A 13,592-nucleotide genomic window follows, 5' to 3' on the forward strand; every position below is an offset into this window, starting at 1 on the left:
ACCCAAACACCAAAAAAAAAAGGAACAATAATAACAATAAAAGGATAGATATGGAAAGAAAATGACAATTGTCTTATGTGGCTGTAAGCCTGTAACTGCTGAAGTACTTTACTTGTTTGTGTTGTGCTCTGCATTTTCCATCATCTGATTTAGAAAATAATTAATCAATACAAACAACAACAACAATAATAATAATAATAATAATAATAATAATAATAATAATAATAATAATAAATGGGTGGCACATAGTTGAAGGATTGTGAAGAAAATCTGCCGATAGTTTTGTTGCCACATTGATGTTCATATGTTCACATCTATCTGGTCCATTGCTAGCTGGCCACTGCTTCATATTCCATCAAAGATGCTTATTTTATTTTATTTCGTATATATTGTGAACTCAATCTCAGAGGCGAATATTTCCCGAATTTTTTAATCCATTCTCTCAATAATTCTTTTATTGAATTATTTTTTGAAGAAAAATATTGGATTACTCACGTGAATTGCAATCTCGGGAAAGATGGCACTCCAACCAATGACAACTGAACTGAACTCAACTAAAAAGATTTATGAAAATTAGAGTTACCATTAGCAGGTTATTTAACAAGAGTTATTAATATTCAATTTAACATCTTAGACCCGACCGAACAAAAAATTGGTGTATCTGAAATTAAAAGAAGGCACATTTTTATTTTTAATATTGAATTAATAATGATATTTTTTGAATTATGATTTAATGTGATATTTTTTTAAAATGTAAAATGATTTAATTTATGAAATATAAATTAGAGTGTCTAATATTTTAAGAAATAAAAAAAATTAGACTGTCGAATTTTTAGATATAAAAATCAGATCGTCCAATTTTTGTATTCGAATCATCTGATTTTTGTATTTGAACTGTCTAATTTATATACTCTAAATTCTTTCGATTTGTGTATTTCTCGTCATTTTAAAAAATATTAAAAAAATTATCATATTAAAATATAATATTTATCCTACTTTCATATCTAAATTTTTTAATCAAAAGAAGGCGTCACTCTTTGTACAAAAGCGACGAGGAGAAAAAGAAAATGGAATTGAAGTTGGTGAAACTTAGTTCTTAATTAAAAATTAAAACTTTAGTTGGCTTAATCCCACAGAAAGCAATAAGGTGCAATCATGAATTCATGATGCTTAATTTGCTGTCTATAATTACATAACAAATATAAGCATACACTTACTTAAATATTTTATTTGAATTTATAATAATATTTAAATTATATTCTAAACAATTAATTTATCACATTATTTCTATTATAAAATTGGATAAAAACTTATGTAATTCTAGAGTTAATTTGGTGCAACTTAATTTTTTTTGCAAACTTTAACAACTATAAATAAAATTAATTAAAGATGTAATCATTTCATACGTTAAAAACATGTATAATAAATTCATCATACCATTATATATAACTGAGAATAATTTATTTTTTAATTCCTGCAGAGCAATTGTCATGATAATATATTATACCTGCTTTACAAGTTACAACTTACTATATTTTCTTAAAATAGTGATTAAATAAGTGGGACTATTCAACCAAGAAAATTATATTAAAATGAAATGGTTGAAGGTCAAAGTGCAAATTGGATCACTTAATTGAGGAGGCACTTGTTTAATGAAGATGTAAGATACATGTTTGATTCGGAGTTGTCAAAGAAAGGGTTATTTTATACTTTTCTTTTTGCAGATTCAATGGTTGAGAAATAAATAAAGGAAGAAAACAGAGGGGAAGATTATTGAGATGTAATATACTGATATTATCTATTTGAGTAATATGTAAATACAAATAGAGAAGTGCTAGAAGTAATATATTTTGGAATTTCTAGCTATCAATTAATTATTATTAATATTTTTAATGGTGTGAAATTATATTTAATTATGTGAGTCTAAATTTTTTCATAAAGATATTCTTATTGCGTTAATGGATCATTAGTGATAAAGAAAATATTAGGTATCTTCTAGAGCACATAAATATGCATATTAGGGATGGCAAAATTCCTCAAATTCTTACGGGAATTGTCTCGAATAGGGATCCGACTATGAGAAATTTTTTCCGTCCGTGGGGATGGGAATGGAGACAAAATTCTCCCGAGGCAAGCAGGAACCCGAGCGGGGATCCCCACCCCATCCCCACTAATTCCCGAAATTCATAAATTTACTGAATTATCTTTAATAGTTTATTTCTCATATATGTTTTTTAGTCATTTCACACACACACATCTACTTATCTATCTACTTAATATACTAAAACTGGGAGAAAGGTGATGTGTCAATCTCTTATGAGTCTGTTTTCCCTCCAAAATGAATGAAATTTTCCATCTATTCTAAATTATTTTATAAAAATAACTTTATTATAATTATATTATAATTAATATTTAATAAATAATATATAATTATACTAATTTAGGAACATATTTTCATTATAATTATATCAAATCAATATTTAATTATTAAAATTAATTATTAATATAAAATATATATTAAAATATAAAATATATATTAAAAAATCAAATATTATATATATTTATATACAAATATATAATAATTAATTTTAATACCTAATTTTAGTGAAAAAAATATTTTTATTTTTTATCTATTCATAATATAATATAATTGATGTGGTGCATTGATAATTTCTTATCCTGCTCTAATTTTTATCTCTAATTTAATACTATCAAAAAGCATAAATTACCTATACATTGAGCCAAAATTATGTAACTTTCGTTTTAAAAAATTAGAAACCACAACAAAATGCAATTAATTAAACTAAGAGTGAATTTGCCGGGCATAATAAATTAATAATAGAATATTTGAAGCAAGTTCAGGGTGCACGATGGATCCAACTTAAAAAGTGAAGTAGTATTTTTTTTTGTTCATATATATATATATATATATATATATATATATATGGAATTGAAGAAAATAAAAGAGAAAAAGACAAATTCATCACTTGCTGTTGCTGACGTACTCTAACTTTTTAAGTTTTAAATAAAAATGCCGAGTTTATACATATTATCATAATAAGCCTCCGTCAAATAGAGAGATGATGGAAAGTGAATTAGAAAACACAATCTAATAATTAAGGACACACACAGCATGGTGCCATCGTTACAAAGTTACAATTCATAACAAGCAAAGTCAACACAAAAATTTGCTGACCAAAGGAACCATTAACGATATATAATAACTTAATTAAGAATGTTCTTGCAGCTCATAATCCAGACATATACGTGGATAACATAATTCCATCAATTTCCTCCAATTGGGTTTAACTATTTCTCATTGAAACTTTATTTAATTTTTAATATATATATTATTCTTTCCATCACTTGCCCTCAATAATTATATAATCAACATTATTAACCCCCCCCCCCTCTTTCTCTTATTTCTTTTAAATCAATTTAAAGTTATAAACACGTACATCTTCTATATATATATATTAGGGATTTAAATTTGTGCATTCCAATGGTTCGTTATCATTTTTTATCGTAAATTATTATGTAATTAAGATGAGTTATTTTTTATTTTTAAAACAAATAGAATGATTAAAAACAATTACATTGTGGTGATTCATTATCTTTGCACACACCTTATTAATTAAATACAAAGTTCAAGTATGTTTTGCATAGATATATAGATTAGCAGTCTTAATTATATTTAAAGATACGTAATGTTCCTCGCCTCAATCTTTACATGCATTGCATATAACTATTTTCTTTCTTTTTTATTTTAAAAATAGAATGTTATGTGATATATCTGCATAGGCACTCAACATTTCCACCGTTTAATGCGAAAGAGTTAAGATTCAATTAAGAAAGAAGAAAACAATGCCGTAATAAAATAAAATAAAATATTATGGGAATGTAGTTATACATATTATTATTGTGTATATTATTTTTTTATTATTTAAAACTAAAAACTAACAAATAAAATAGTACAAAACCCTACTTTTTAATATAATGAAATAGTGTAAATATTATTTTTCAATAAAGTAAGAAAAATATAAAGAGAGAGCACAAAGTGGAAAATGATAATTCATTATTGCATTGTGGCATTACTATTATTATGTTTGAAGTAGTGATATCAGAGGGTAATTTATATCGAAATAGGTTTTTTTTTTTAAAATTAGGAGTGAGATTCGAATTGAGATTTTTAGACGAAAATGAAAAGATTATGTTATTTTAGCTATTAATTTATGAGAACTGAACTTGTGTACTTTACTATTTTAGGGTGCTTTTAAATTATCCGATGAAATTATAGTTATTTATAATAATTGTTTAAGTATTCGTATATAAATTAAAAAGAATATTAGTTAATTTTTAACTACCAACTTCACATAGCGATAACCATATATAACTTTTCACCATTCTGTAAACAATACTATTTACAATCAGCTTTTGTTATCAATCATCAATGATTATAAAATATTTAAACCAAAAGGTTAAACTGAATGGCCAGCTTTTCATTATTTTCCACATTAAGAACCGATACGATGAGGGATCCATGGATAACACCTACACCAAATGGGGTTAATCTTGGATGCTGCTTATCCCAGATATAATCACCTTGCTCTAATTAAATAAACTAAATTGTGGTACCATGATGATGTTGACTAAATCAATAGCTTTAGTACTTTTTCTTAAGAAATTATTATTATCATTGATCATAGCAAAGCTGAGCTTTTAATATGCAATATTCAGCGCACCGAGACCGTGAATGTGATGTATACATTATTGAATCTGTGAATCATATATAAATTCTTGACAACATGAACATCATATTCAACTTATTAGTTTTTTTCTTTTTGTGTGTGACTATATTCAACTTATTAGTTTATATCAACTTGAATCCATTCCATGATAATGTATATACAATAACACAGCTATATATAGCAGAAAACTAGAGTTGGATACAATTGTTAGTACCGTTTTAGAATTATTAGTACTTCATACTTGTATATATACATTTTCATTATTTTATATCAATTTGGCATTGTATTTTTCGTTATATGGATGATTATTGTTATAAATAAGAAGATCCTGGTACCACTTGATCGATGTCTTTGAAAGCATGCATGCTAGCGACAGAGGCACAAACCTAGGACTACATATTTTTGCCGTAGAAGCATATATGAATGAAAGAAAAATAATCATATGATAGGTGAGCAAATTAAAGAAAAAAGGGATCAAACAACTTGATTCTTCACTCTCTTGAGAATTGAGATAAAGACAAACGAGAACTATAACATTCATATTCATGGTTACTCTTATTAATCGTGTGTCTCGTGTACCAACCTTTCTTTGGGTTTTTCTGTTTTCCCAACAAGTAAGCTACTCATGGTATATTCATTGGGCTTCAAAAGAAACTTAGTATGTGATTTTTACAAACCATGCTTTTGTATGATATGACGCGTGTGTGTATAAATATCAATGTGCCAAATCCAAAATCACAAGAAACGCATAATCAACGCACTCCTCTGCACTTCATGTAAATTTTCTTCTCAATTCATGTATAGCGAATAAATAAGAGAGATCCAAGACATAATAACATCATCATCAACATTTAGTGTAACTTTTCTTGATGAGTCTCAAGATGAAACATCCTTAGTGAATTTACAACCCTTTTTTTTTTCAGCTTCGCTATAAAAGCACCGGTTAGGTGTGCATGGAAACTACAATAATGGACTAAACTTCTATTTCGCGATCCTTATCATTGAAATTTGGCATGTCTCCTTCCCACAACTCAAGTAGCTCCTTTTTAATCCAGGAGATGGCGATTACAGGTCCCAGGGTAGAAGGCACCTAGATAAACCAATCAAATGTGCAATGTTTCAGACAAAACAGCCAGTTAACAATGTTGAGTCATATCATCATCATCATTCTAGCTACATATGTTGATCAGTTGATGAATTAAATGGATCTGGAGGGAATGCTAATGAACCAGTTCCAACAATCAATCAAATAAGGCCAATCACTTTGGACAAATGAATGAATCTCCACTCCTCACAGAACTTTTAAGCTTTAACAAATTTAGCTAATAAACTTCATATGCTAGAGTCAGTCAATTACAATCAATTTGAGTACACATACAACAAATGTTAATAGGCAAAAGGGAAACAAGCTAAAATTTTATCCGACTATTTCATTTATCTGTTATATATACAAAAAAAATTTGCCAATATGAAAATAAAAACTTCAATAAGAACAAATGTTTCCCATCTAGTGGGAGAAAAAAAGCTTTCTTCATGTATTAAGGAAAAAAGTAATGAAATATATGATTAATATAGGTTGCAAAGAAAAAGTATACAAGGCAATACAACTGGTTCGATGAAAAGGGAATGAACATAGAAGTACCAGATATAAAAGTGCAGGTTGAGGAGAGTGGGTCAAGACACCAGCTGCCAAAGCAGTCACCAGACCAATTGCATAACCAGGCAATGCATACCAAATATATTTGTGCCCTTTCGAAGAATGTAACTCAAAGAGATTTACCGTATCCCGGCTCTTTCGATAATCAAAGCAGAGAACTAAAGCCAGGAGCATTCCAGGGATAGCCTACAAAAAGAAGAGCGAAGAAATATAAAACACCAAGCACAGTGGTTCTTAAGAAACAGGATTGTAGAAGTTCATTGGAATCATGACTAGCTTATGTTGACTACAAACTGCTATGATATTTTCAGTTAATCGTTGTAATTGATACGGGGTGCATGTACACATGGTGAAATGGTGCAAGGAGGCACAGATAAAAGTTTGATTATAACATGTCAAATGCAACAACAAATAACAAGCATAAGCAAATCAAAGCACCTTGCAGCACAAGGAAGATTTCAAGATTCAGATCCAATATAGAATTGAAGTAGGAAAGATCAGAGAAATGGGGCGGGAGGGGAAGGGTTACAGTAAAACCTAAATTGAGTGGACAACAATCCTCTCTTTTAATTTTCACTGCTCCTGCAGAAATATGGTAGAAGATTTCCCTGCAAAGGTATTAAACAATCATAATAAATGGCAAACCAATGCAACATGCAGCCTTCAATTCTTCTAATGATTTTATATTTCTATTCACAATGAATCCAATGCAACAAAACTACTTGCTTGTGACATTAACCAAACCTAAATATTGAAACAGTTAAGGAATAAGGAAATTCAGTATGCATCTCAGGGAGTACAAATGTCATACCATGTCCCCTAAACCAAGCATCATAAAATCTGTTGCACTCTCTCCAGGAACAACACCACCCAACAAATTTCTGGGAAATACAATCTTTACAGGCAACTCCAATTTCTTTGTTATCAGTTGCAACCCAGGAAGACTCAAACTATTAGCAACCGTGTGCACAGGATTTGATGCTTGCTGTGTCGCGACTGATACCATGACATTTGCCCCGAAAAATCTTTCAGAGAAGAAAACCCAGAAAATGTCATAGACAAATAGACAAAGAAGGAGCATTGCACAAATCTTGATGTTTGGGAGGCGCACATGGCTTACAAAAGCAATGCATATCGATATGCCTAGTAAATTATTCAGTATCCAGTGACCAGAGACAAGCCAAGCAGCCACCACGATGGAGCATGATATCAATAGCAGCCCTTGGATTCGTGTAAAAGATTTTGAGCAACAGCGTGACACAAAAGGATCAGCTAAACCAAACTGTGACTTCAAATAGGCAACATAAGGAGACAAGCAGAAGTAAAGGGATGATGCAGAAGCAACTGCAGTGAACCCTGTGAGAAGCTGTGACACAGACGAGAACAAGTAGAACATCAAAAGCAAGCTGAAAGAGCTCATCACTGGTATCATCAATGCTTGTGACCTATCCAGTGTAATGGATGCTTCTGATAAGTCGCGATTACGCTCCATTTCTTTCCCGTAATTTAGAGCTCGAAAAGCAGATGCAAATGTCACAGCTACAGCTGTAGTTATGAGGGTGACAGGTGCGGGCTCCAGCAGATACACAAGTTTCCAAAGGGACTCCATCTTACAAGAAGTACACCAATCTTAAACTAAACTTTTTATGCATAGAGAATGAACCTAACACCTAAAGCCTTTGCAACCAAAGTTGCATATTTTTTCCTCGTTCAAAAAATGAAATCCTACACAGAGCAACCTGGATACATCAAAAGAAGAATGTAAGCACATCTAACATCTAAGCATGTTCATTTTATTTCTCTCTTTTAAAGAAAAAAAAAAAAGAAAGTCAAACAATAATTAACCCCTTTAAAAATCTGTAATTATCTCTTAAATCCTGCCATAATATTCTTTTTCCAAAAAAATCTTATTGAACAGGGTCGCATTATTGTTTCATTACCCTCAAGCTCTGATTTCCCCCCGCACCTTCAATCTAGAGATTTCACCGATTGACGCAAGAAACAACGCATATTAGGTTCATGACACCCACCCAGTAACCAACAAGGCGAAAGATGAAATTTTAAAATCGGAGAGTATAACGTTTCCAAAATTCGATGAATAGCTACAAAAGTAAACAAAGCGAAACTGCGATCCAGAAGAGTTAGGGTTAATGGGAATCGGCGATGAAGGGTTGTGAAAGGACTTACCTTGGACTTATGGCGGAGCTTGAGAGACCCCTTTTTGCTTTGTTCAGTGCTCAAGGAACCCAGCACCCACCCTTTTCTCGGGACCCTGCAATTTTTTGTAACACAAAACCGAAGCTAAGCTAAGTGCACTGAATCCATCTGAATTTTCAATTTGGCCCCAAAAGTTTACATATTTTCCAAAATTGTCCCTTTTCCAGTTTTCCTTCTTATGGGTTTTATTTTAATTCAATATTAATTACCACTACTAGATACTAATCAATAAAAGAGGAGTATATCATTATTTAATTAAATTATATATTTCGATATTTGTATTTAAATATATACATCAAACATTTTATTTAATATGAAATTAATTAGAGTTAGTAATTGAATGTTTAAAATTTTATATAAAATTAATCTTATATTTACTATTAATGAGCTTAATAAAAGTTTAAAGACAAGAATATGACTCTAAAGCCTAATGAGTTATTACTAAGTTATTATATCCATTTTATTCTTTACATTAGTTAATAATTCAGTTAACTATTAGGTGCAGAAGATAACCAGAAGATATTTAACTTTTCAAATACCAGAAGAGCTTTTTTGTTTTAGTTTTTACTGTGTCTCATCCTTTTTTTTTTTTTCACATTCATGTTCATACTGTTATACAACTAAGGCTGAGCATACTTTTGTCATTCTTCATGCTAAGATACTTTTATTTTTATGTGGTTATTTGATTTTTGGATTATCATTGATAAAACAGTATTGTCTTTTTTCTCAATTACACAAATTTTAAATTTTTTTATGTTATTATATTTTATATGAATAATAATTTAAAAGAATCATATGTTAATCAAATTAATTATTTAACAAAAAAATAAAGTAAAAAAAAAATAAAACTCAATCTATTTATAAAAAAAATGATGCACTCTCTACTCTCTAGTCTCTACTTTGAGTACTTTGTCACCCACCTTAGCATTAGCAATTTATTTTCGTCCAAGAAAAAGGCAGTACAAAATACAAATATGATGAAACTGAACCTAGATCAATTAAGTGAATTAAGTCAATTAACTATTATTAGTCAGAACTGACACTTAATTTTTTTGTTTTTGTGTTGGACTAACATTTTCTTTTTGGACTTAGACTGTTAAGATTAGTTTTTGCTCAATAGTCTCAATCTGTTCAAAAACAAATAAAAAGCAAATACAGGTTGGCCCATTTCCTGTAATCGTCTTTGGATTAAAAGGAGAACTACCTTCAAATCCAAATAAGAGAAATGATCATGTCCAAAAACAAAAGAGGATAGAGAAATGATAAATAAGTCTTGCATTTATTTTCAAATAAATTTATGTCTCAAGTCTCAACCAACTTAATTGCTCTCATAGCTAATTTACTACTCCGTTCAACAAGTATGGGAAGATAAATAAAGGGGACAAACTTATGTTTTAAGGGTACTAATATATTATCTGCTAATTTATTGTTAACAATGATTAGTTATTATATTTTAAACACATATATAAAGACACATCCAAAAAATATATCTATAAAAACACTTCTATTAAATACAGCTATAAAAAAAATATTTTTATTAGACACATTTACAAAGACACCTCCATTAAACACAATTATAAATAAAAATTGGCAGATGTTGACAGAAATGATATTGATAACATAACGAGATTGTTTTAATAATATCTTGTCTTAATTTATCTTTCTTATTACATACTTATAAGATGAGGGTATTTATATATATCATTTAACAAGTTATATTATGCAGATAAAAGTGATATTTGTTAGATAATACAAGTAAAAGTCAATATCTTTAGAATACAAAGCGTAAATATTAATTGATGATGATGTTATTTATATGTCAAAAATATGTTTACTGAATGAGAGTCATTTAGATAAAGACGTTTAAAATATTTTTTTAAAGATATTTTTTATTAACTAAAATTTAACATATATAATTGATTAAATATTGAATTAGTCTAAATTAATATTATTATTTATAAAAAATAATTACAATACTCTTATTATAGAAAATAACTAAAATACTTCTATTATATATAAATATATATATATTGAAAACTCTAAATTCTAACATGTTGATGGCAGAAAAATAAATGGTTAGAATTTAAAATTTTCAAAATTAATATATATAATAAGAGAATTTTAGTCATTTTTTATAATAAAATTATTGTAGTTATTTTTTATAAAAACTAATATTAATTTAGATCAGTTCAAAATTTGATTTATTATATTTTGACCAAATTAATTTGTGTGGTCTAATTTTAACAAAATTAATATAATTTAATTGATTATATATATTAAATTTTAATTATTAAAAAATATCTTTAAAAAAAGATATTTTAAACGTTTTTATCAAAGTAACTTCGTTAATGAATATATACATCGGCCTGAAAACAAGGTCATGGAATACTTTGTCATCTTGTTAGATAACTAAAATACTTTCTGTTCCATCTATCGAAGTTTTTCCCTATATTGTCCCAATTATATTGTTTTGGCCTTTTGGATGTTATCCATTTAGATTTGATACTCTACCAAATTGCATGCCTTAGCTTCTTCGAATTAATGCTTATCCAGTTATCCTATATATCTTTTCACATAATAAAATATTAGTCCTACTCACCAATAGCAAAAGGAAAAAGAAAAAAGTGTCTATATTATACTTTAATTTCAAAGTATGAATTATAAAATGAGGCTGCAAAACGAATACATTCCTCTTACAATAATGCTGATCAGTCTTCATTGACTTATAGTATGTTATTTTAATTTTTGTACATAACTATCTTTTATAACCCAAACTATAACTAGGATTGCATAGGGATCGGATCAGATCGGATATAATTTACAATTTTATTCGATTCATATTATACTCATCAGATCGAATCGGATACGATATCTACATTTTTTAAGTTGAATCAGATCGGATCGAATATCAAAAATATCTGCGTAATTCAAAAAATTTGTTTTAAGGTTCTTTTGGCTCTAAAAAATCTATTTTTCATCTGTTTAAATCTATTTACTCATAAAATATTATCAATAAAAATTCTTTTAAATAATAAAAAAAAGTAATAACACAAAATCTAAGTTTAATTATTCTAAATTAAAATATAATATAAAAAATTAAAAACAAGATATCATAAAATTCATAAAACAACACATTAAAATTCATATCACATTAGGATTTACTTTTTTAATTAAACTATGTTATTTATATGAGATGTGCGGATATGCGGATCTGCAAATTAAATCTACAGATATTACTGACAAATCTGCAATCCGATCCTACCATAGTACAAATCGGATCCGATCCAATCCGATGGTTCTACGAATCGGATAATATCCGTAAAATTCGAATTGAATGCGAATAATTACCGTAAATATGCGGATTTTATCCGATCCATGTGCAGTCCTAACTATAACATTTCACTCAAAATTAACTTAACTCAATTAAAGTATATACCGAACAGTTTTTCCACTCCAAAATACACCATGCAGCATTTAGCTGGTGCATATTATTGTTGTAAATTACATCTATGTTCATGCTATGTCACGGCCCAAAATGAGTCATAACCGACGCTTAGGAAAATAATCCCTAGCAAGCCTAACAAACTCAAATATAAGTTAAATAAGAAAATTACAAATATATTGCAAGTTTTAAAATAAATAGTTATACATATTTAACAAAAATTAAAATAATTGAGAATGGTTGGATCCTGCATGTGACATATGGAGCATATACATCTAGGAATTCGAAAAAAAATAGATACTCATTGCAGATCGTGACTCTTGATTAGAAAATCTCACATAGTCAAGCATTTGTTCTTAAAAAATATTTTTAGAAAAAGGGATGAGTTTTGCAACTCAGTGACTATAATAATAATAATAAGTGAATCAATAAGGAAATTCTCATACAGAAATCAAATGAAAAATCCACACTTGGGCGGCTACACCTCTAAGGGTAGCCCTTTCCTCTCCTGTGTCCTAACAGAATAACAGATCTAACGTGTGGCCTACACGTTAGGCTAGCAACACCCCTGCTAGCTGGGCTGAGTTAGATGCATCTAAGTTAACCTCATAACCGCCGTTAACTACGATTTTTTAATACGAGCCTCCCAAACCAATTCAAAACATATAATTTCAAATACAACAAATCATTGATCTTTCAAATATATAAGATATCGAATCAAATCAAATCATATTATACTTTCTCATCAGAAATCTTTCCAATCATACTTCTTCAATCATAAGAAATTTCAAACATATTTAAAAATCTTTAAAATAAGTACTAACAAATACTTCAATGCTTCAAAAACAGATTTTCAAATAAAATCGAACATTTTAAAATAATACAAAACTTTCTCAAAAATATATATAGTCTCATGTATAGTTCCGAAAGGATAAACTTCATAAAAACGAATTATTTAAATAAATCAATTATACTAATCAATTTAAAACCATTCAAGGCAAATATAGTGAGTATAGTTCAAAGATCATACTAATTATAGATCAAAATAATTATAGATGCACATTCAAACAATTATAAATGTAAAGTCTACTCACAACTTGGTCCTAAGGGACCGAAGAGACCAAACCCGGAGTGCCAAATTAAAATGTGAGAAACGTTAGAATATAATGGAACAAAAGGACACAGAATTTGGACCGAACCAATGGCAGCAAGTTCAATTCAAACAGCAGCAACGACTACATCGCCAATGTAATCTCGACAACACCAGCAGCATCGCTACCACTTCTAGCCCGTAACGAACAATAGCAAAAGCAAATTAATCAAGAAAAATGGCACAAAAATGGAGTGAGACAGTAAAGTAGATAAAAGCGGAACAGGAATAGAAAGAGATGTCAAGTACAAGAAGAACGGGGTTTGTTTTACCAATATAAAGGTATAGCAGTGGTGGCTCTTGGCGGCAACAATTCCGACGACTCCGGCGGCAACATTCATGGCCCTAGAGACTCTAATAACCAATGGAAGACTAAAA

General features: G+C 29.0%; 1 protein-coding gene across 1 annotated transcript; it reads right to left on the bottom strand.

Annotated features, from left to right (window-relative positions):
* Positions 1 to 5,519: 5,519 nt before the first annotated feature.
* On the bottom strand, positions 5,520 to 8,844 carry LOC112711636 (signal peptide peptidase-like 1). The gene is made up of 4 exons (XM_025764333.3): positions 8,593 to 8,844; positions 7,217 to 8,144; positions 6,391 to 6,591; positions 5,520 to 5,838 (listed from the first exon to the last, which is right to left on the bottom strand). The coding sequence occupies exons 2-4, from the start codon at positions 8,012 to 8,014 to the stop codon at positions 5,722 to 5,724; spliced, it is 1,116 nt and encodes a 371-aa protein (XP_025620118.1). The 5' UTR covers positions 8,015 to 8,144; positions 8,593 to 8,844; the 3' UTR covers positions 5,520 to 5,721.
* Between the last annotated feature and the right edge of the window lie 4,748 nt (positions 8,845 to 13,592).

The sequence above is a fragment of the Arachis hypogaea genome, chromosome 9 (assembly GCF_003086295.3).
Source record: "Arachis hypogaea cultivar Tifrunner chromosome 9, arahy.Tifrunner.gnm2.J5K5, whole genome shotgun sequence".
Classification (NCBI taxonomy): Eukaryota; Viridiplantae; Streptophyta; class Magnoliopsida; order Fabales; family Fabaceae; genus Arachis; species Arachis hypogaea.

What these genes read in the sequence shown, in the direction of transcription:
- LOC112711636 (XM_025764333.3), bottom strand. Translation starts at nt 8,014, where the DNA reads ATGGAGTCCCTTTGGAAACTTGTGTATCTGCTGGAGCCCGCACCTGTC. An exon ending in TGCTTGGTTTAGGGGACATG is followed by an intron (nt 6,592 to 7,216) that starts GTATGACATTTG and finishes TTCTTTTTGTAG; the next exon opens with GCTATCCCTGGAATGCTCCT. An exon ending in AACCTGCACTTTTATATCTG is followed by an intron (nt 5,839 to 6,390) that starts GTACTTCTATGT and finishes TGGTTTATCTAG; the next exon opens with GTGCCTTCTACCCTGGGACC.